Source organism: Epinephelus fuscoguttatus, linkage group LG5 (assembly GCF_011397635.1).
Source record: "Epinephelus fuscoguttatus linkage group LG5, E.fuscoguttatus.final_Chr_v1".
Classification (NCBI taxonomy): domain Eukaryota; kingdom Metazoa; phylum Chordata; class Actinopteri; order Perciformes; family Serranidae; genus Epinephelus; species Epinephelus fuscoguttatus.
The window spans coordinates 19,533,490-19,556,028 of NC_064756.1; the positions used below are offsets into that span (position 1 = coordinate 19,533,490).

The following is a 22,539-nucleotide window of genomic DNA, read 5'->3' on the forward strand; positions in this document are numbered from 1 at the left end:
ATGTGACATGTGAGGTGACATGTTCTCCCAAGTGCCGATTCACATTCCTGCGTAGTTTCTTCTCTAGCTTGTTCTTATTGTCCCCCGTGCACATTTTGATGCAGTGTTAGTAATGTCCTACATTTGTTTTTGTTGTTGTGTGTTTGTTTGCTTGCTGGTTTTGTTTCACTTTATTTTTTTCTCATGGCTTTGTGTGGGTTTCATGAATTTATTTATTTATTTATTATTACCTTTTTAAATTTCTTCTTCTAGTTTTAAGATTTTTGCTGGTAATGTTTCAAAGACACAACGAGAGAAGTTCAGAACAGATGTTTTGGTTGTGTGATACAAATGATACATCTTAAAGGAATAATTTCTCATTTTGTGAAATAGCTTACGCTTGTTTGTTTGTTTTTTTTCCCAAGAGGTAGTTGAGATGGTTGATACCATGCATGTCTTGTATGTACAGTAAATACAAAGCCACAGTAGGAGATGGTTGTAGCATAAACACTGGAAACAGGGAAAACCGTTTCTGGCACTGTTTGAATGTACAGCCCAGTCATAAGAAGAAAATTTTAGCATTATACGTTTCTGCAAACCATGAATTTGTTACATTTGCACCTTTCATGCATATGATATCAATGTTTCTAAAGTGACCCAATATATGAGCTGACTTTGTTGTGTTTTTTTGTTTGTGTTTTTCCAGGGACCTTTTAGGCCCTAATCACAGACGTTTTGTAGCAACCTCTCAGTGCATTTCCATCAGCTTTTAGGTTCTAGTCATGGGTGTTTTGTAGCAATCCATTGGTGTTTTTCCATCAGCTTTTAAGTCTCCAATCCTGAATGTTTTGTAGTGACCTGTCAGTGTGTCTGCATCAGCTTTTTAAGCTCCAGTGAGGGTAGTAGTGGAGGTAGAGGGGGTAGTGACCCATCAGTGTGTTTGCGTGAGCTTTTTGGCTCCAGTCAGGGGTGTTTTGTAGCTACTGGTCTGTGTCTTTCCATCACCTTTTGGCTCCAGTCATGGGTGTTTTATAGCAACCTGTCAGTGTTTTTACACTGGCTTTTTAGGCTCCAGTCCTGAATGTTTTGTAGTGACCTGTCAGTGTGTTTGCATTGGCTTTTTAGGCTCTACTGGGGGTAATAGTGAGGGCAGTGACCCATCAGTGTGTTTACATTGGCTTTTTAAGCTATAGATGTGGGTGTTATGTTATGACCCACTGATGGGGAGAGTGCTCTAAAAAAAGTGACAGAGACATTGCTGCTTTTCCTGCCAAGACTGTACCCCCAAACCGGGTATTTTAGCCAAGACATGATCTTTTGCTGACCATAACCACATGGTTTTTGTGCCTAAAACTAGCCCCAAGTTAATCACAGTGTTGTTGAAAAGATAAGTTTTAGTGCATCCACTACATAATAACATGCAAATTTAACAAATCTGTGGTTTGTAGAGACAAATGATGCCAACATTTTTTTGGTATTTGGGTTGTAATGTAACAAAATCCACCAACCATATCCTCCGCAGCTTACTAAACTAAAGTGATATATCTCATTTGTTAAATATGGACAAAAACTTGCTGTTCCTGGTCTGGCGCAGTAACTTCCTGGAGTCTTTGTAGACATCATTTTTACACTTTGGTTTTTGTAGGGATTAGATTAAACGAGACATGACATTTAAGTTTGTGTGGTGTAGAACTGCTGGTAGATGGATTTTGTTACTTTTGGACAAAGCCATGCTAGCTAGCTTTTCCACCTTTTTCCAGTCTTTATGCAAAGCTAAGCTGCTGGCTGTAGCCTAAATAGACAAACATGAGGGTGGTATCAGTCTTCGCAATGGAGCAAACAAGCATTTCTAAAATTTTCCCTGCCACTGTTTCAAGGACATAGTCTGAAAAAACTGCTCCTGCTACTGTTTCTCTTGTTCTCTCTGGCACTAACACAGCACTGTGGTGACAGGTCCGGCAACACAACTACTCTTGTTACATTACTGTTAATTCTCTTTCTTTTTTTAACCTTTGTAAAGTGGTTATCTGCTTTAAAACAAGCTTTGAGAAAGTGCAGAGAAGTATTGAACTTTGACCTTCAATCAACGGTCATGCCACACACACACACACACACACACACACACACAATAAACACTCCCAACAGGTTGCTCTCTGTGTGGTCATAAAAAAAACAAAAAAAACAAGGTCACTCCCCCCATCTTGGGCATGCCAACTCCGCAGGCGACCATGCAAGAAAGGTTATTAAATTGACCATCTGTCACTACACACGCATTCACACACACCCCAACACACTCACATGTGCCATATGCATAGACAAGCGTGTGTGTGAGGACACATGCACGTGCGTGAAAACAAATGCGCACACAAACAAATCAGTGCACACGGCCCACACGAGGAAGGTGCTCATTTGGGTCTTTAGGGTTCAGTGGATTTTCAATTTTATCTCTTTTTTTCGCCTCCAGCGTTGCAGAAAGATATGTGCATGCTCATGTGGCACTTTCACTGTCCAAGTGCATAGACCTACAGATGCAAGACTTTAGGTCAAGTATGATATTGCCCTTCAGTCACCATACACACACACACACACACACACACACACACATATGTTGGAGTGGCGTGCCATAGGGTACGAGATGTGTTAAATCAGCTGTACTTTGCAACACTTGATGATGAACATGATGCACAGAGGACTTGAACATTATCACACACATGCAGCATGAAGGGATGCTGCTGTCAGCCATTGCACTATAGCATCCAAAACTAGCATGCTAACCTTCCCCCTAGCAAGGCAGATGGCTTATTCTTTCCTTTCATTTCCCTGATGTTGTTAGCATGGTGCTAAGAAGGTGCTAAATCTCCTGAAGAAACCACTTTGTGAAAAAGTAGCTACAGTTAACTGTGTAATTCAACTCTATCAGCGTGTTAATTAGAAAAAAAAGTGTTAAATGAATCCGTAGTCGCGAGGCAAAACACTGACATCCTCATGTTCCTGATAAACCCACAATTTACATGAGTGATTAAATCATTTCTATCACACAGGGAGTCTTCCTCCTGCACCCCGTATCGGTAAATAAATGAATGCAATCATTTTGAATTTCTAGTGACAATTACAACACCGAAATCCCTGTGGCTGGATTCATTTAAGAGTTAAAATTAACCATCATTCTGTTTCCCGTTCCTCATCAGCTTCAAGACAAATAAGGCTCTAAATCCACCGTGGCAGATAATCTTGGCAAAATAAGATGATTGCAGTGCTCTTTAAATCTTCATATTAAATTTAACCTTGACATTTAAATCTGCATGTTAATTTTCACTGATTAGGGGAGGGCTGAAACCGTATGCTCCTATTATGCTTAGTGTCACAAAGAGCATGTACTGTACCACAAAGGACTAACGGTGGGATGTTCTATTTCAAGAAGACATTTAGCTTAGCCAAATCTTAGTTAAGCAGGATGCACACCAAGGCTGTCGTGATATGTTCGCTACCCGATTATCAAGCAATAAAGTAAGTGAATACTTTATGGCAACACATACAAGACAGAATGTCACATTTCCTTATACAGTTTTGATTTTCTTCAAACTTAAACTCTATCTTTAAGTAACTGTAGCATGGATAGCATTTCTAGATGAGTGCTGGAGACCAAGTGGGAAAAGAAGGAGCTCATATGGCAAGATCTGCATGTTCAGTTTTCAAGCTTGATCAGAAAGCTGTCTGGACGCTGCTTGAAAGCTGGCCGGAGTGCAAAGTGAATCTAGTTCTGCCAGCCTCGAGTGTCTGCCTTGTGAGTTTCTTTCCACAGCAGCAGCTCTTCACCTACAGTGATATTACTAGTGGATTGCTTGCAGATTGTTTGTCTCATGCTGTGTTCCACTTTTTCATTCATTGTGATTTATGCATTGTGATCATCTTGAAGAGGCCGGGCATGCTGTTTAGACACTGAGAGCTGGAAGCATCTCATCTGACTTTCAGCAGAAGCTCTCCACGAATCCAGGTCCAGAAAGTAAATTCAGATATAAAAACACCTTTGCAGATAAAAAAAAAGAGTGTCGAAGATGCATGTTTATCACTCTATGCATGCATCTTTGTACCGCTCGTACAGGTCTGTGTGGATGGATCATGCACAGAAAGATGTGAAGATGCAATAAATGCTTTTTATTCATTCACTGTCACTTTAACGTAATAGATGTACAAATTCTGAGCCAGTCAGAGATCATAGCCAATTCGTTCTCACACTTTTTGGAGAAGTTGTCTAATTAGCTGAACTTTAATTAACTTTTTTTTTTTCGTTCTAATTCCCCAAACTTTGGCATTTGCCACTAATTCAGTTTGCTTTTTCAAGACATTTCTTGCACATGTCGATTTTGGCATGGCGCAGCAAAGCACAGTGAGCTTGAGGGATTTAAACCAATGAAAATAATCTGGAAGCCTGACAAGGTTTGGACAGATCGCAGAAACACAACATGGCCAAGGTTCACTTCAGCGAGATCTCGCTTTGCTGTATTCGCTGACACACAACTTTGGTTAGGGTGGGATAACGTAGCCAAATTAATGGAGCTGAAAACTTTTTTGTACTTGCCAATTTACAGTAACTTAATCTTAGAAACAAGTTTGGGTCCTCCTCAGTTAGAATGACTCAGTGGGATGCTGAGGGACTCGCCCAAGGGCACAGATTGTGTAGCTGGTTTCAGCTGCCAAAGAAACATGAAAAGCTCTGTGAGACTTCAGCACATTACATGTTCTGAAGGGCTGAGATGTGGGGTCCCTTTTGTCGCCTTGAGGACTACATTAAATGCATTTTTTCCCACATTAATTGCACATCTATTCAGCATGCTTTTATTGTATCTTTTCAATGAAACAAAACATTCAGCGCACAAGACACTGATGTTTGACGAATGCAACAATGTTTGGAAATCTTGTCAAGCAGAACATCTCGTGGTTTTGGATGCTGAGGGAAATTTTGTCCCGCTTACATCGCTCCCTCCTTTTCTTCCAGGAGTAGTTAAACCCCTGGACCACACTCCATGACTGCTGCATCCACTTTGTAAATCCTCTATGCTTTTCCATTGCAAATTATGCAGAAAGCAGCTGATTTTGGGAGAAAGGCTTTCAACACAGCCGTGAAGGTGATAGTAAGTGAAGTTTTACATATTGATATGTTGGAATAATGTGATCCCGTCCTGACTTATTATATTTTACTGCTTGAGCAGAGGCCCCGGCGAAATCTAAAATGACTACAGGGGCAGCCTTTTGTGCTGGAAGTAGGGGTCAGCAGTTTGGATTGGGCAACAAAATTACTTGGTTATGGTAAGAAAAAAATCACGAAATCACTTTAGGTGGCACAAACGCTGCGATAGGAAGAGGCTGGCAGTTAGGTTTTGGCAACAAAACTGCGTAGTTAAAGGGGAACTAATGTATTTTTCAACCTGGGCCCTATTTTCTGATCTGCTTTTGTCTAAATGAGTGATAGGATGTTCAATATTTGACATTTCTCCAGTACAAAGCTAGGGCTGACCTGCCTGCAGCCTGTGAGCGCACACTATATTTAATAATAGTGCATTTTTTCCACACAGATAGGCTCGGATTGTCAGTATAATTATCCGACAACATAACGGAAAGGAGGAATGAACGTCTGTGTTTACCTTTAGCTGGATTCTGACATGTTCCTCTGCCTGTTGCAATTTTAGTATATGTGCTACTGAAGTAACACTGCTCCCTCTCTCTCCTCGTCTGCTCTTCAGTTTCAATGAGCTCTGCATCTGTCTACATCTGTGTACTCCGTGTTCACATAAATACAGTCCATCCAGATCCAGTTGGTCAAAATTGGGTAAAAATTTGTACGTGTTCGTTGTGGCAAGTCAAAACACTCGCTCGAGAGTGAAAGTCTGGCTCTGAAATCTCACGTCTCACAAACCAACACATTCTCACTCCGACCTCCATGACCACATATCGATGTTTGGTCATGGACCTCCAACGTCCAGATATGTGCAAGGTACCCTGGGTGATGTTCTAGGATGCCGTGTCAAGTTCTGCCTGTTACATGCATTGTCTTCTTCCAAAATACACTTCTGTTTTCACAGGAAATTTAACGTTTACATACAGTCTTTTTCAAAATAAACACACTACCTCAGTGTAACAGTGCAAATCGATGTTTCTTTTCCCCCAGCAACTAATGCACATGGTTGGAATCAGGCAACAAAAACATGTGGTTAGGTTCAGGAAAAAAGAACAGGGTTTGGCTTCTAATCTTACAGGACATGAACACCACTCTCCTGGATGAAAGTCAGTGTTTGTTTGACCCATTCACAACCCCTCCCGCACGCCCTACTTGGACTTTGGCCACCTTAACTTTCATTCTTGTCCCGCCCTGTTTCCCCCTGAAACAGCTGTGCACCATTAAACTATAATGGCAACCAGCAGCCGTATCAAGCCGATGTTCAAGGACGACTTTTTTCGTTTGCAAGTCACTGCCCAAGTGCCGGATTTAGACGACTTAAGAGTGAGACCAGGCTCCACTAGCACCACAATTGATGTTGTTTGCTGGTCTCTAACACCACTCCTCTGGGTCAAAGTCCAGTGTTTGTTGGACCCATTCACCCTGAGCAGACTTTCATGCTCTTTAAACTATGCCCGTTGCTCTGGGCATCTAATAATAACACAGATGGGTTTACATTTGAGTTGGTGGAAAGCCCAGTGCATCTCATACAGACTCTAAACGGTGCCCCTGGTGTCACTATAATGACGCCAGAGACACTACCCAAGCAACATGCTTTGATGCCCTGGGAATGAGACCAGGCTGTGAAATAAACTGTGTGGATGCAGTGATGCCAGACTAGTTCAAAACACATGTAGAGATTTGTAACTCAAACTTTACATGCAGGAACATATTAAGGGTCTCTTCCTCAGGACTTTGGAACAGCTGTTCTTGTAAATGCTCTAAATCTTGACCTCCTCACGACCCTGAAAGACATCATATCCATCGCCACAGATAAGCCCAAGACCTTGTGATGACTTCATCCTGACATGAACTAATCTCATCTGCCTTTCTTTTCCTCTCCAGAGACTCAAGTATGTTTCGCCTTGCTGAACCATTTGCTTTTGCTTGACCTGAAGTCTCTTGTTTCTTGAACGCTGCCCGGTCAATGGGGAAAAAAAGAAAAAAAAACGCTGTTAGCAACAACAGTTCAGCATTGTCAGCCGGGGCATTAGCAGTAAATGGCTTTCCACAAGCTATCAGAAACCGTCTGGCTAATTAAGTGCTATCATGAGTGTGGTTATCTACTCATTCTGTCCACCCAGCCTTTTCCAATCTGGCTTTGAAAGTGTTTATACCACTGGTGGGAAGTAACTAAGGGCATTTTCATATTCTGCATCTTTATACTTCTACTGCACTACAATTCAGTGACAGACATTGTAATTTTTACTCCACTACTTTTATCTGACAGCTATAGTTACTTGTTACTCTGCAGATTCAACATAAGAAAACACATGATACGTCTAAAAAGACATGCATTATTAGACATAAAACCAGTGGACTGTCTCTACCCTATTGGCTTCTGGCCCCTTATAAGAAAAAAAGCAACACTTGGCACACAGGCTTTAATTATTAGCATTTCCACCAAAGAGATTTCTCCTCTAAATTTCTCAGATGGTTTATTTAAGCAACTGTTTTTGCCTTGGACAGGTGAAATGGAGGGGTGAGAACGAGAAGGGCATATGTGACATTCGATCAACTTTACAGGACTGCCAAAATAAAATATAACCATAATTTGTCTCAACTTTGTTAAATGAATTTAATCTTTCAAATTAAAACTTTGTAACAGGTGATATACTTAATGAACAGTATTGTGACATGCATTTTAAGTAAGTAAGACCAATCTGTGCACCACCTGGATTGACTACAAGAAAGCCTACATCTCAATGCCACACACAGATGGATACTTGAATGCTTGGAAATGTGCAACATCAACAGGACACTAACGGCCTTCATCAAGAAGTCAATGGGGCTGTGGAAAACGTTTCTGGAGGCCAACTCAAAGGCAATTGCACAAGTTATTGTCAAGTTCGGTATATACCAAGGCAGTTGCTGATCCTGATATGGGCCCAGGGCGGCACTTTGTCACAACGTGTGGGGGGGCGGCAGGAGCGGCAAGTGCTGGAATTTGTAATTTACGTGACAACGCCTAAATGCAACACAGGCTCCACTCCAACTGACTGTGTGTCCAGTGCTGTGCTGCGGTGCTGTCTGAGCTGCGTGTTACACACTGTCCATAATAATAACTATGTCAGGGCGCCATTTAGGCTAGAACCGCCACTGTACCAAGGTGATGCACTGCCCCCACAACTGTTCTGCATAGGCCTGAAACCCTCAGCCGACTCATCACAAAGAGTGGCTACGGATACCGGTTCCGAAGTGGAGCGACCATCAGTCACCTTCTCTACATGGATGACATCAAGCTGTTTGCCAGGAGCAAGCGAGGCACTGATCCACCTCATCAGAATCTACAGCAATGACACTGGAATGTCATGCGGACTAGAGAGATGTGGTCGGAGAAGAGAGTGAAGACGATCAGAACCAAGGAGGTTGAACCACCAGAAGGTAGCATTGCAGATGTTCAGGACAGCTACAAATACCTTGGGGTCCCACAGGCAAATGGGAACCATGTGGAAGCCACAATGAAGTCAGCCACAGTACCTATAGAGAGTAAGGCAGGTCCCGAAAATCAGCCGAATGGAAAGACCAAGGTCCGAGCCATCAGCACGTACACCCTGCCAGTCATCAGGTACCCAGCTGGTATGATAAGCTGGCCAAAGGAGGGGATAGAGGCCTCTGATATCAAGACAATGCATGGAGGGTTTCATCCCAAGTCCAGCACCCTGAAACTTTACACTGACACCAGCTTCAGAACGTACAGGTGTGTGAGTGGTACTGATTGTCTCATTTGACTCTCAGTAAGACAGCCAATAAGTATAGGCTTAGATTCCTGGGGGGCAAAAGGGCATTTGAGCCCCCTCAGCAATAAAATCATAAAAGCAGCATGAAAGACTTAAATTTTAGTCTAAATTTAAGACATTTTCACCATAAATAGGTGAATTAGACACTCGCCAGAATGCAAGAAATGAAACTACCCCCCTTTGACATGTGCCACCGCCCTGATATCATCTTAGACTCGATATTACATCCCATTTTCATATCACAGTTGTCACAAAAGCTGTTACACCATCCTTACCACACTAATGTATTCACACACACACTGTTTGTCTGCAGTGTTGGTTGTGACCCCCTGTGTGCCGTGCAACATGATGTGCAGACAACTGTTCTGTCTCACACTCACACAGTACACCACAGCCCTCTTCACTCCTTCTACCTTCTTCCTCTCATTGATTTTCTTTCACCTCTTACTTGATCCAGTCTCATCCTCCTTTAACTTCCAGTTCATCCCTACATCCTTTCAAAATGTTTTTTTGCTAATGAATTGTGGCGATTTTGTCAAAAGCATTTTGCAACTTTGTCCTCAGAGTCGTTAATTAAATCTGTGCCTTGCTACATCAATTCTGTCTTTGCACAATGCGTACAATGAGGACCTGTTACACCTGATCATCTCGTGTCTTTTCCTCCGTCTCCTTTTTCTCCTCCTCTCTATGCTATTGATTTTCATCCCTATAAATAATATCCAGTTAAACCTGATAACGCCATTTCTGTCTTCTTCTCTCCTCAAAACGCCCTCTCTTTCTTTGATACTTTGTCCTCTACTCTTCTCAGTCCCCTATCTCCTTCTGCTCTTTCACCACTCCACTGCTTTCCTCCTCTCGTCTGCCTTGTTATGCTCCAGCTCGTCTCCTGTCTGCTCCTTTAAATAGCTGTACTAAAAGCTCTCTTATGGGTTTATATGTGTCTCTTTGGAATTAAACAGAACAGTGTAATGGGGGCTGGGGCTTGTGGGAGGATGTGTGTTTGTATGTTGCTTCTGACACCAGCAGGGGGCACTGCTGCTCCTAAAATGATAATGTGTGCACAGATGACAGCAATATGTTACTGTAGTAGGAGGCTGGATTCTTGACACAGTAGGAGTGGTGGAGACAATTTTAGTACATAAAATTGTCACTGCAGGGCACATTGTCAGTCGAATCCTGTTACAGGTTGGGACACCCCATGATGTATTAAGATCAGAGCAGAGCTCGGAGGAGATTTGTGGGCAGACGGTGGGGGTGGAGGTTGTAAGGCTGTGTAAAATGTAATTGAAATATTCTGAGCGGGGATTTTCTTCACCTCAGTTCTTGCGGGGCTTTAACGGATGAAGGTGGTAAAGACGTAAAGAGAGCACTTAATCTATCTGTATTTGATGTAATTTACCTGTAATTATTGGGAGCATTTGTTCTCATACACGCAGGCATTAATGCAGTCAGGAGAAGTGATGTGACATTTTGATGCCTCCGCATGCCACTAATGAGTTCCTCCCGCTAGCTGTGTGTGTGTATATTGGAGATCATGATCCTGTGAGGCCAGAGGGAAGGCATCATCTGCAAACAACAGCAATAGAGATATCAGCCTTACGTTGGTCTGTCAGTTGGGGTGCAAAATAACAAAGCTGAGAGGAAAAAAGATTTTTTTTAAATGTATAAATAAACAAATAAAAAGGAATAAATTACTAATATTTAAATGTCATTTTATAATGTGCTTTTATTGCACTTTATTTCTTCCAGGGTAAGGAGCATTTTGTTGTTGTACACCAGTAGGGCTGGGTATTGGTACTGGATACCTTTTGAAGTATGAACAAAAGTATCAAAATGTCTTCAGCCAGTTAAAACATACATTTAATCCTTTTTGCACCGAGGGTCTGATCCCGTATCGTCCTGACTCCTTGGTGGATCAGCCAACTTTCTGTCGTTTCCTCCCAGCAAACAGTATGTTCAACGTCTGCCCAGTTAGCATGAGCTAGCGCAGCAACAGCGGCTAGCATCCAACACCAAGCCATTAAACAGTCCTGAACACTGAAACTGCTTGATTCTGTCGTAAAACCCGTAAATAACTGTTGGGTAACTTTAGCCATGTGCTACAAGTTAAAACCAATCTATCTAACAAGTTATCTTTGATGTAGCTGCAAAATATCACTGTCGTGCAAAAAATAACTGTAGTAACTGTATGAGTGTATGATTCAACCATGGTCAAGGTTCAGTATTTTGAAAGGTCTCAGAGTCCTTCACTGTCTGCATGCAGGCATGTGAGGGGGCCCCATGGTGTCTGAAGGTTATAATACTGTAAGATGAAGACCTTGTAGATGTTCAGACTCCAGTGTTAAACAGGTTGGACGAAGGGTTACACATGTATCTGTATGATGTGTGAAATACACTGTGTAAGGCTGAATAATTATTCTACTAGTTTTTGGTATGTTTCCATGCATACATGTTGTACAAAGATCTATGACGTCACATTTGTGTTGTAAGAAACATACATTTAAGTAAGATAAGCTAAGGCTCATTGAATTCATTTTATTATTCATCGAAATGAAGACCAAGAGTACAACTTTTTCCACATCAACCACTTTTTGCAGTTGTGGCGAGACTCTTTTTTTTTATTTCGTAAAAGTGTAAAACCAACAATACAGACATATGAACAGCTGTTAACTTGTGTTCTCTGAATGTTAGGCTACAATATTCTACATAGCAGAGGCCTACATATGAATAATTAGAAATAATAACAGCCAGCTTATTGCTTGTTGACTTCATACCTCTAATTTCCACATATTGACAACCAATACTTTATCATAGGCACAATGTTGGATCATTCATGGGCACTTTCAAGAGGGAGGGAGGATCTGTCTAGAGATTAAATTTGCACCAAGGCTCAGGAAAGATATGCAGGACGAAGAGGAAGCAAGAGATGTGTGTTGGGGGGATGATTATAATCCAAGGTTTAAGTTTAATGTTGAAGAGGTGAAGAAAAGATATGTTTCATTTCCACTTCCTCCTCAGGTTAAAGAGGTGAACTTCAAAATTTTAAATGAGATTTATCCAGTGAACAAATTCTTAAGAATGAGATTCAATAATGATGTGAATGACTGTATATTTTGTGACAGGGGAACTGAAACTTTTATTGTTGTGATTTAGTGCAGCCCTTCTGGAGTGATATGCAGTAGGTACTGGCTGCAATCCAGGGATTTTGAGTTGTCACCCTTGGCAGTGAAGACAATCAAATTTGTTGTGTATGTGTTGATAGCAACGACTTTGTTCAAAATAATGTCTTCTTACTGGGGACGTTTTTCATACATATAAGCAGACACTTTAAGGCTAAAATTAGGTTGAAACTCCTTAGTAAGTCACAGAAACTTGTTAAAGACAAGAAAGCTCTTAAGTTGTTTTCATAACTAAATATGTTTAAATTAAATATATGTATGTTGTGTACATGTTTGAATCAATTTAAATGAGTTTTTTATTTTTATTTATTTGTTTCATTTGCATTTTTATGTTTTGTTATTATTAATAAAAATATTATTATATTATTTATAAAAATTTGACATGTATTTAAAAAAAAATCTCAATGAAGCCGGAAAAAAATAACATAAATAAATTAAAATGAACAAAATGAATGAGCCATAGTTTAAGTTAAAGTTCTGATTTCCGACAGCCCTGAAAGCACCGTTTCTCCGACGTCATCAGGTGTCCCAGAAGCCTCCTCACCAGGAAGTGGTATGCCGGAGAGGTTTTGTTTTGACAATGATGGAGGAGGAAGAATTTGAATTTGCTGAGGATTTGGAGGCTATTTTGCATCTGACTCCTGAGGTGCAGCTAGCCATTGAACAGGTGCCGTGTGACCTCGTTACTACTGCAGCTTTTTAAACACTGTTGCTGCGCGTGCTAACAAACCAGCTGTTAGCAGGCTAACTGGATGTGACACTGCTGTATGACGACAGCTAGCTATGAAACGATGATTTTCCTACTTTATAAACAGCATTTAGCTTCTAGACAAGTGTGTGAGGTTGTTTAAATGTCGGTAAAATGTTAAAATTATCTAGCAAATGTGTGACGTTAGTGTACGAAGCTGTGTTTAACGTTACTCTTCGGTGAAAGTCGTCGTGAATGTCAGGATACGATTGTATCTGTAACGTTGGTGACAAACGGCTCATTTGACAGCGTGTATGTGCAGGTTGTCAGCAATGACCCGGCCAAAGTTATGACAGGAAACTGCTGAATAACGTTACAAAGCATCACCTGTTTGCATGTTGAAGTCACCCCAGTACACCATCATATATGCAGTGTAGCACCGTCAGCCATGACTTTGTGACCGACCGTCGTTTGTCTTCTGTGTCCAAGGTTTTCCCCAGCCAGGACCCGCTGGACAGAGCAGACTTCAATGCTGTGGAGTACATCAACACACTGTTCCCCACAGAGCAGGTACAGTGATGTGACCCAGGCGGCAGCCAGACTGATGTGCATTGTGCATATTGATGTCTGCTTTAGTCTGGACCAGCTGATAGTCAACATATGACACAAGTGGATTGACAGTTTGTGTTTTTGGTCATCTGAGAAAATAAAAATAACTAGCCTTTTTTCAGTTGACATTTTGACTCATCAGAGTAGGAAAAAAAAAAAACAGGTGTCACCAACACTGATCAGCTGCAACATTAAAACCACTGACAAAGTAAGTGAATAATACTGATCATCTTGTTACAATATGATGTTCTGCTGGGAAACCTTTGGTCCTGGCATTCACGTGGATGCCACCTGACATGCACCCACCCAAGCACAGTTACAGACCAAGGACGCCCCCTCATGGCAGTGGCACTCCACAATGGCAGTAGCCCCACCACTGGGACAATGCATCATGCTACACTGCAACAAGTCCTCAGGAATGGCTCAAGGAATTTGACAAAGAGCCCAAAGTGTCCACCCAATCCCAATCTGGCTGATCATCTGTGGGACATGCTGATACCTCAGTTCACAACCCACAGGACTCAAAGGATTCTTCAACAACGCCCGGGTGCCAGACACCACAGGAAATTTGAGAGGTCCTGTGTCCATGCCACGAAAGGTCAAAGCCAAGTTCAGTCCAAGGAGGCCTGACCCTGGATTGGGGAACCTCTGGAGTAACATCACGTCCCAAGAATGCTCGATCAGGTTGGGGTCTGGGGAATTTTGAGGCCACGTCGATACCTTGAGTTCTTTGTTACATTCCCTTGGCCATTCCTGAGCAGTGTATGCCATTTAGCATGAGATGTTGTACTGCTGGGGTGAGGCACTGCCATCATGGAGAGCCATTGCCATGAGGGGGCATACTTGGTCTGCAGCTTTGTTTGGGTGGGGTGGAGCACATCAGGTGGCATCCAAATATATGCCAGGACACAAGGTTTCCCAGCAGAACATTGCATTGTAACAAATTTGTAATAAATATGATGTTATTCACTTCACCTGCCAGTGATGTTAATGTTTGGCTGATAGGTGTATATTGTAACATTAACAATGGTCCTGTTCTGTTCAGGTGACCCAGTAAGTCATGACAGTGTGACAGTGAGCCGGCAAGCACAATATCAGAACCCCAAAACTGAAGCAGCTAAATTAAATTCAACCATAACTAATTTCATTACTTACATTTGTATGTTTCCTACTGTGACATATCAGAAAATCTTACATGAAAAAGTATCTGTGTTGTGAATGCTAAATAACTGTGTTGCACTTTATCTTAAAACACTATACAGTATCATCCATATACTGTACATGTGTGTATACTCCATCTCCATGAGGGGTCACTGTAGACCTATGGTTAGTGCTAATATACATTGAGTGGTTCCTATTAGTATGCATGCATTTTCATCTAACTGGGTTTTGTACGCAATAAATCAGTAGGTAAGGAGTTACACCTGCCCTGCATTTGACATGAAGATGTAATGGAATTGATCTGTATAATTTAAAGCGAACTAATCTGCTTGTTTCCGCAAACTTGCATTAAGTTATATAAAGTATGTATTTCTGTACAGAGGTGTTTTTTTTTGTTCATGTAAAATAAAGGATCAGCAAGAAAACACATAAAAGCAATGCGTCACCCACAAAGGGACCATGTGTATATCAATTAGTCATGCTGCGTTGCCTTGAATTCATGAAGAAAATTTTGTTTACTGGCATGCCTCCATGGAAAGTGGCAAACATACTGATTTACTGATTGACTGGGGATGACTGGGTTTAACAACAACAAAACTATATCAAAACATCTGTTTACAAACTCTCACACAGCTTTGCAGTATAATCCAAGCCTCATTTATCCAGTGGGATGCTCAGGACTTTCCAAACACATGCATTTTTGCTAAAACCTCACTATCTAAAACTGAACTGAAAGTGGAACTTTTCTGTGTTCTCTTCAAAGCCAGACACCAGTACTAAGGTTTTATAGTGAAAATGCATGAGTTTGGGAAGCACTGAGCGTACGACTGGTTAGAAGAGGCTTGGATCATACTGCAGAGTTGTGTGAGAGTTTGTAAATGGATCTTTTGAAATAGTTTTGCTATTGTGAAACATGGTCCCCAGTCAGTTAATAAATCAGTTTGTTTGCTGTTTTCTGAGGAGGCTTGCAGAAAAACTAAATTTATTGAGGAATTCAAGCTAACACAGCAGTCGCCTCATGTTTTCCTGATTTCCTGTTTTTGCTTATCCCCTCAGTCTTTGGCTAACATTGACGATGTAGTAAACAAGATCCGTCTGAAGATCCGGTGAGTTTGTGTCAATGACTTGGTAACACTCTTGTTTGTGTTTGTGTTGTACCCTGTTGTAACGTTGTCATTTTGTGTCTAATATTATAGGCGCCTGGATGACAATATCAGGACGGTGGTCAGAGGCCAGACCAACGTGGGCCAGGATGGCAGACAGGTGAGTTGAGTTGCAGGTTGTAGAGGGACGCACTGCAGTGGGTAGACAAACTTTATAGACTTTGATTTTTTTTTTGCGATGAATTTGATCACTTTTCTGGCAGTATGACCAGAAAAAACTAGTCCTTTGAGTTTAGTTATATTTTTCATCAGCTGTCAGACTTATAGACGTGCTTGGATGACGTCATTGTGTTATGGTGATAGAGCCAGAGCTGTTTGCTAAGGGCGATTGGTACATGTGTCGGTCCCAGATAGAGGGAAAATCAAGAAACACAGTATGCAGACCTTGCATGCCCTAATGGGGGATATGGGGAAGATTAACAACCACTGTTGTATGTTTTATACACACACCACCAGGTCTTTTTATCACTTGTGTTGTTCAAAACAGCATCACTCAGTCAGAATAGTGCCAGTTGTTGGTCCCAACCCAGAAAAACATGTTCTTCCCGCTCGCCCGCTCTTTCCTCTCTCCACACTGCTTCCATGGAAAAGGACAAGATGACTCAGAACCATTCCCACTGCTCAAACTCCTCTTTACGGAAAACACGTCTGGGAAATAGATTCCCGTATGTAAATACTTAGATTTCTTTTAAACCCAGTCTTTTGAGTCTTTGCCTTTTCTTGCGGGAGCATGATGGAAAAGAACAGCCCCTGCTGAGTTAGTCCAGGTCCTCGCCCTGTCAAGGACTTGTGGCTTAAAGGGAATGTGACACCTGACTGGTGAGTCGTGTGTGTTCTGACCAGTTGACATGATTAGGTGTGCGCTGTCGTCAGGGTGTCTGGCCCGGTGGCCCCGTCTTCCCCAGTTAGCTACCGTTTGGTAGCGGAAACGCTCTAAATCCCCTCCAGACCAATAACATTATACAGTCACACACAGTAATTTTAGTTTGTTTTTCCAACCCCACTGTGCCATTCCAACATTTCCAGAGGGAAAATCCTTTCAGCAGACGGAAAGATGGAGAGGTGTTCATTTCAAGATGGCGACTGAAACATAAAGACAGCAAGAGAACAAAACCAACAACATCAGCAATTTAGTCATTTCTGCTGCTGATTGAAGTCACTCGCTGAGCTAAATGCAATCCCCAGGTTGAAACCTAAGATGGTAACATTTATGGAGAAGGATGGAGAGAGTGAGATGGGAGGAGGGAGAAAGTGGAGGAGGTCTGGGGAATGATTTCTCTGGTGTGTTTTTTTTCCTGTAGGGAGTCGGGCAGTTACATGCTGCAGGACTGAGAGTGTGGAAATGTGATTCTCTCAGTGGTCAGACGCTGGCGTATAATAGAGCAGATTTTTAGTGTGTCGATGGCTGTGCTAGTTGGCAGTGAAAATCTTTATGTTTCTTTCATATGGATAAAAAAAAAAAAAAACCTGCTAATGTCTGTTGCATCACATTTAGACAGATGCATATGCACATTGGTGACAGTATGATTGACTGTCAGACATGGTATCTGGTGGCAGAGGGACAGATTCAAGTTATAATGATATGAATTCTGTCATTAAGCAGAAATTATGTCTGTGCTCATACACAGCAGTCAGACTAACAGTCCAGACTAATCCCTTTAACCTGCATGATTTCTTGTGGTTGAAATATCATGTTATGTTTCGATGTAATTTCCTACAGTGCTGAAGGTGAGGGCAGATTGTTGGACTCTCCTGACCAGTCTGGCTGTGATGGCCAGGGGGCAGAGCCAGACATCGTAAACATTTGTGGCTCAGCCCAAACCCAGGGGGGTCAGGAGGCATGTTCCCTTTGGGATATGTTTTTTTTTTCCATGTGCATTATTTTTCCAGCCATTTAAGATAATTGAGTGTCTAAAAAAAAAAAATCTGTACATCATTTGGGTGAAAGATAATAGTTGCCAAGAAAACAAAATCATCCTGTAGAGTAGGGGTGGGAGATATGGCCCTAAAATGATATCACGGTATTTCAGGGTATTTTTGTGATAACGATATTCTTGACGATATGACAAATTAGTAAAAAAACAATTTATTATTAATTTAGGAAAACAGAATTGCAACAAAATAAGTGATATAGTTTTACAGTTTGCCTTCAAATATTCAGTAAAAACTAAAATGATCTCATTTCTTTAGTTCGTAAACAACAGCAGTAACTCAGAGTGAGATTCAGATTCTGTATACAGTATTAATAGATCAACAAAATAAAATGTACCACAAAGAGTGTTGAGAGGGAGAGATGCTGTTCTGCTGCCAGAGGAGCCACTGACTGAGTTCCCTCTGAGTGGTAACTTGCTAAAAGAGTCTGAGAAGTCCGGGGCTTTTCATAAAACATTCAGGGCGTCATAGGTAATTCCACACTACCGAAGCTGCTCCTCTTTTTGGAACCGCCATGGAGTCAGTAATAATTTCGCTTCCAGCCATGCCTCTTGTTGCCGTGGCTAACAGTAGGATGTCAGTATGTCAACAAGTCTAAATATTGCGAGTGTCATGATGTGAATTTTGCATAGGATATTAAAAAATATTGATATTATCGTGAACGAGATGACACCCCTACTGTAGAGCCTACATCCTGTTTTGTATCCAGTAGTTCTCCAAAAGTCTTCATCATTCTGAAACTGTAACACAACAACTGTTTAGGATGACTCATTTTCACTCCTACCAACTAAAAAGACACAAAAAATGGTCTTAAACAGCATCACTAATAGGGAAGTAATAAACACTGGCTTCACTGATTTTCTAGTTCACTCAGAAAGACTGAGAGAAAATGAAACACAGTTTAAGTTATCCTAAAATCCTAAAACAATTGGGGCTTTTGAGAAAGCATGTGGGACTGGAGCCCCAGAAGCCACCTCCTGCTCCACCACTGGTAGAATCCAATGTGATGATGTTCACAACTCTACTCACATACACACAAGATATCTGTATCTGGTAGTAATCTGCCAGTGAAGAGTTTCCTACCGCACACGATGTTGCACGATGTTCCAGCCCGCCTGTTGTGAGGGTGATGTGAATACCGCATGCACACCTGCTCCGTAGTCAGCTCAGTATCACAGCACTAATGACGGGTTGTTAAGCATTTATTCTTCTTTCTTTTTATTAGAATAAAGGGCGTAAATGCAGTTTGGATGGCATCTATAAGTTGATGTCTGTGTTAAAGAATCTCATCAGTCAAACCAAACATTTGTTACTAGTTACGCCTTTCACATTAAGTTGCACACACATGCACACACTCATAGTGAGAGTGTGATTGCTTGCTGCTTGCATGGTCTGCAACCTGGCATTTGTGTTTGTCTTTCTGTGTGTGCGTGTGTGTGTGCAGTCTTGTCCACTTTGGTATAGAGAGGGCTGCATTAGAAGATAGTGTCGGGTGGTATAGAAACAGCATTAATGTAAATATTTAAGGTTAACTCATAAAAGGCTGTCCACAGTTTGTTTAAGCTTCCCTGCTTTCATCCTCTCAGAGCTGTGTTTAAAACTTTCTTTTTTCTGTCTTCTAATTTATAGTGTTTTAACTTTCTGTTTTCTGCATTTGTATTTCTTAAAATCAGGGTCGCTCTCTGCAGAGTCTTTTAGCTTGTACTTCATTTATGTGTGGTGACTTAATAAGTATATCCTATTAAATCTGACTACAACATTGACTGTGCCAAAACATTGTATTGCTTTTTGAAAGGACAATTAGACAATCGAGGCGATGCGCAGCAGCAGCAGCATAGTGTATTGCTATTTATAATGTGCATTTTGAAGTCGTGCTTTGGGTATTATTTACTGTCAGGTTTAATTATGATAAACCAATTGTGTTAGCGTTTGGAGTGATTCCATACAAAGCATTTCATCAGATTCTTTTCTCTGTTAAGTGAAACACTCTTCCCTATAAACTGTCTCCCTAAAATGTTTACATGAGGCATTGTGCTCAGGCAGTGATCCAACTGTTAAAATGATCCTGTTTGGTTCATCAGATTTATTGTATTTGGCGTTAAACTCAGAAGTAGCATTTAATATTCCCCGTACTTCAGAAAGCTACACTGATGTCTGTCAAAGGGAGCAGTGAAGTGCACCCAAGCCCCTTTTTTAAACTTCCTTTGTGTGCCTTGGAACCTGTGCTGCTTATTGCATGTTAGGGATGCACTGGTGTGCATGTTTGCCTGTGCGTGTTTGTGTGAGAGCAGATAACATCTCGGGCATGGAGGCGCCTGCTGGGCAGTGGTCTCTCTCTGCTTTCCTCAAGGCTAAATACAGGAAATGAGCGCTAGGAAGCCGGCCAGATAGACTCAGCTGATTTGCAGCCTTGGAGGTTCTGGCCTCTTCTGCGTGCACTTTGTTTGCTCAAGAACTCCTCCAGGGAGCCTCTTTAAAGATTCAGTGGCCCTCCCTTCCTCCACACCTTTAGATCAAAGAGTAATCACATAACCTGCCTGCAGTTCTCCAATTCATTTATCCAATCATCCGACAACCATAGAGTTGTTAGAAGCATAACAAGAAAGAAGGATGTGTGCGAGCCAGTCAGCTTTTGTTCGTCTTGATTAAAGAAGAGTTCCTCTCTGTCCAGCCTCTGCAGCAGACTGTCGCAACCTAAAGTCATGTAACACACAGCAGATGAAGTTTTATCTTAATTTAAGCGCATTCGTGTTAAAAATCCCTGTGCAGGTTTCATTAGGCCCCTCACAATAATTATGTCATCAACATATCGAAGTTAGCAAAACTAGGGCTATAGCAGTGAAGGACTTTCCCTTGTGGTGATGAAGGGTGGCTCAATGTTGCAAAATGTGGTATTATCGCTATTATTAGTTATATTGCTGCTTTTTTAATGACAAAGATGACACAGTTTTAAAAGAAATTAAATACTTGTTCACTGTTAAATGGGTAACACAGAAGGGCAGTGAGGCACGATAAGGGCACAGCTTTCTTTTTGCGAAAAAAGCTTTGGTTCCTATGATACAGAATATCCATGGAAGTAAAAATGTCAGCACAAGGTGGAGTACTTGCTCAGCATGAAGCACGTAGGGACCTGCCAGTCAGTGTCGGTTCAGTATTAATTTCTCCTCCACCGTTGGTATTGTTCAGCGATGTGACGAACTTTGTAGTATTTGTCCTGCCCCTCCTCCACTGTGATTAGACGGCTGGGTGAAAAAGTGGCAAGCAACTGTAGCATTTTACCCAAAGTTTTTGGCAGTTGCTTGCCATCCCATGTGGATGGCTTGTTAATAGCGTGGTATTGCAATATTGCGGTTATTGCGACAACCTTAAGCAAAAATGATTGAGGTCATGTCCTTAAATAGAAGAATATCTACATGCATCTGTGTTTACATAAGAATGTCATGAACATTTTAGCTGACATGGCACTAGATGAAACAGCAGGGTTTTCCCTGACATTATAAGACGTGGAGCCGCAAAAAACTGCTGAAACATGGTTTGCTGTCACTTTTAAAGGGTGTACTGGCATTATTATGTCATTATATTGTTACTATATCAGTAGCATGAAATGCGCCAAAAGAATACTTCACTGACAAAATGACCATTTGTATTTCAATTACTAATAGTGTGTTACGTTGGATTTAGGAAGAAAACTTTTCTTGCATGCTCTATGGTGGATTGTGGAATTCAAAAAAGTTTAACATTCTTCGGGAATTTGTGTGAAAGGAGGCCCGCACCGAGTCTGGTTTTTTTTTTCCAGTTGTATGCACAGTACTTCCCAAACACATTTTCACTAAAACATTATGATTTAAAACACTTTGGCTAAATGAGTAGCTTGCCTGAGCACGCGTGTGCACATGAGGATTGCTTGAGTAGGCACGCTGCTTGGCTTTGCATGATACTGTTTGTACCAACATGCTTTAAATCATAATGTTTTGGCAAACATGCATGTGCTTGGGGAGCACCAACCATACAACTGGATAAATAAGACTTGGGTTATACTGCAGGCGTTGTGTGAGAGTTTTTAAAAAGATGTTTTGGTATAGTTTTGCTGTTGTGAAATGTGGACCCTATTTACTTCAGTTCATGAAGAATGGCGGCCTTTTTTTGGATTCTCCGTTCGCCATGAAGGCATGCGTTAAAAAAGAAGTTTTCTTTACACATTCAACGTAACACAGGTTGAGTAACTGATATACAGATGGTAATTTTGCAGCTGAAGTATTCCTTTAAAATCACGATAAAATTGTTTCTGCAATTATTTCTGCAACAATATATTGTCCAATAAAAGTAGTTATTGTGACAGACGTACTGGTCATATCGTGTCGTCCTGACTTTAACTGTGTGTCCATACTGTCACCATGTGCTGGTCTTTGGCTTCGCTCAGGAAGGAAAATGAATCCTCTGCTGTCAGTGCAAGCTGTGTTTATGTTTGTGTGTGTGTGTGCATGTACACAGTTTTTGTGTGTTTGCTCACTCCGTGTTTCTTAGAGGTGCTTGTAAAAGTGGTAAATTCCTTGCACAGCTGGTGCCGGCTGTTAGCATTCCTTTAGTGCGTGTGTGTGTGAATCTGAGGAGAGTCAAAGTTGTGTCACAGCATTGGGCCAAGTGAAGCCAATTACCTTGGCATCAGATGTCAGAGCACAATCTCTGTTTAGGACCATCAAAGAACAGCTGCCATGTCAGATGATGGGGAAATATTAGAATAGCACGTTAACTATCTTACGATTGTAACTGTCTAATGTTATCTAATCCGGTCTGGCTTTATAGGCTGTTAAAACTGCTAATAATCTCTTTAGCCTTTATAGTGACAGCCTTTATGCGGAGATTAGCCTTATGG

General features: G+C 41.4%; 1 protein-coding gene across 1 annotated transcript in view; it reads left to right on the forward strand.

Annotated features, from left to right (window-relative positions):
• Positions 1 to 12,623: 12,623 nt before the first annotated feature.
• The window catches only part of vps53 (VPS53 subunit of GARP complex), a 34,009-nt gene continuing 24,093 nt past the window's right edge, over positions 12,624 to 22,539 (forward strand). Inside the window, 4 exon segments of the mRNA XM_049575906.1 lie at positions 12,624 to 12,780; positions 13,291 to 13,371; positions 15,628 to 15,677; positions 15,768 to 15,834. Of these exon segments, the coding sequence (XP_049431863.1) occupies positions 12,694 to 12,780; positions 13,291 to 13,371; positions 15,628 to 15,677; positions 15,768 to 15,834 (285 nt within the window). The 5' untranslated portion in view covers positions 12,624 to 12,693.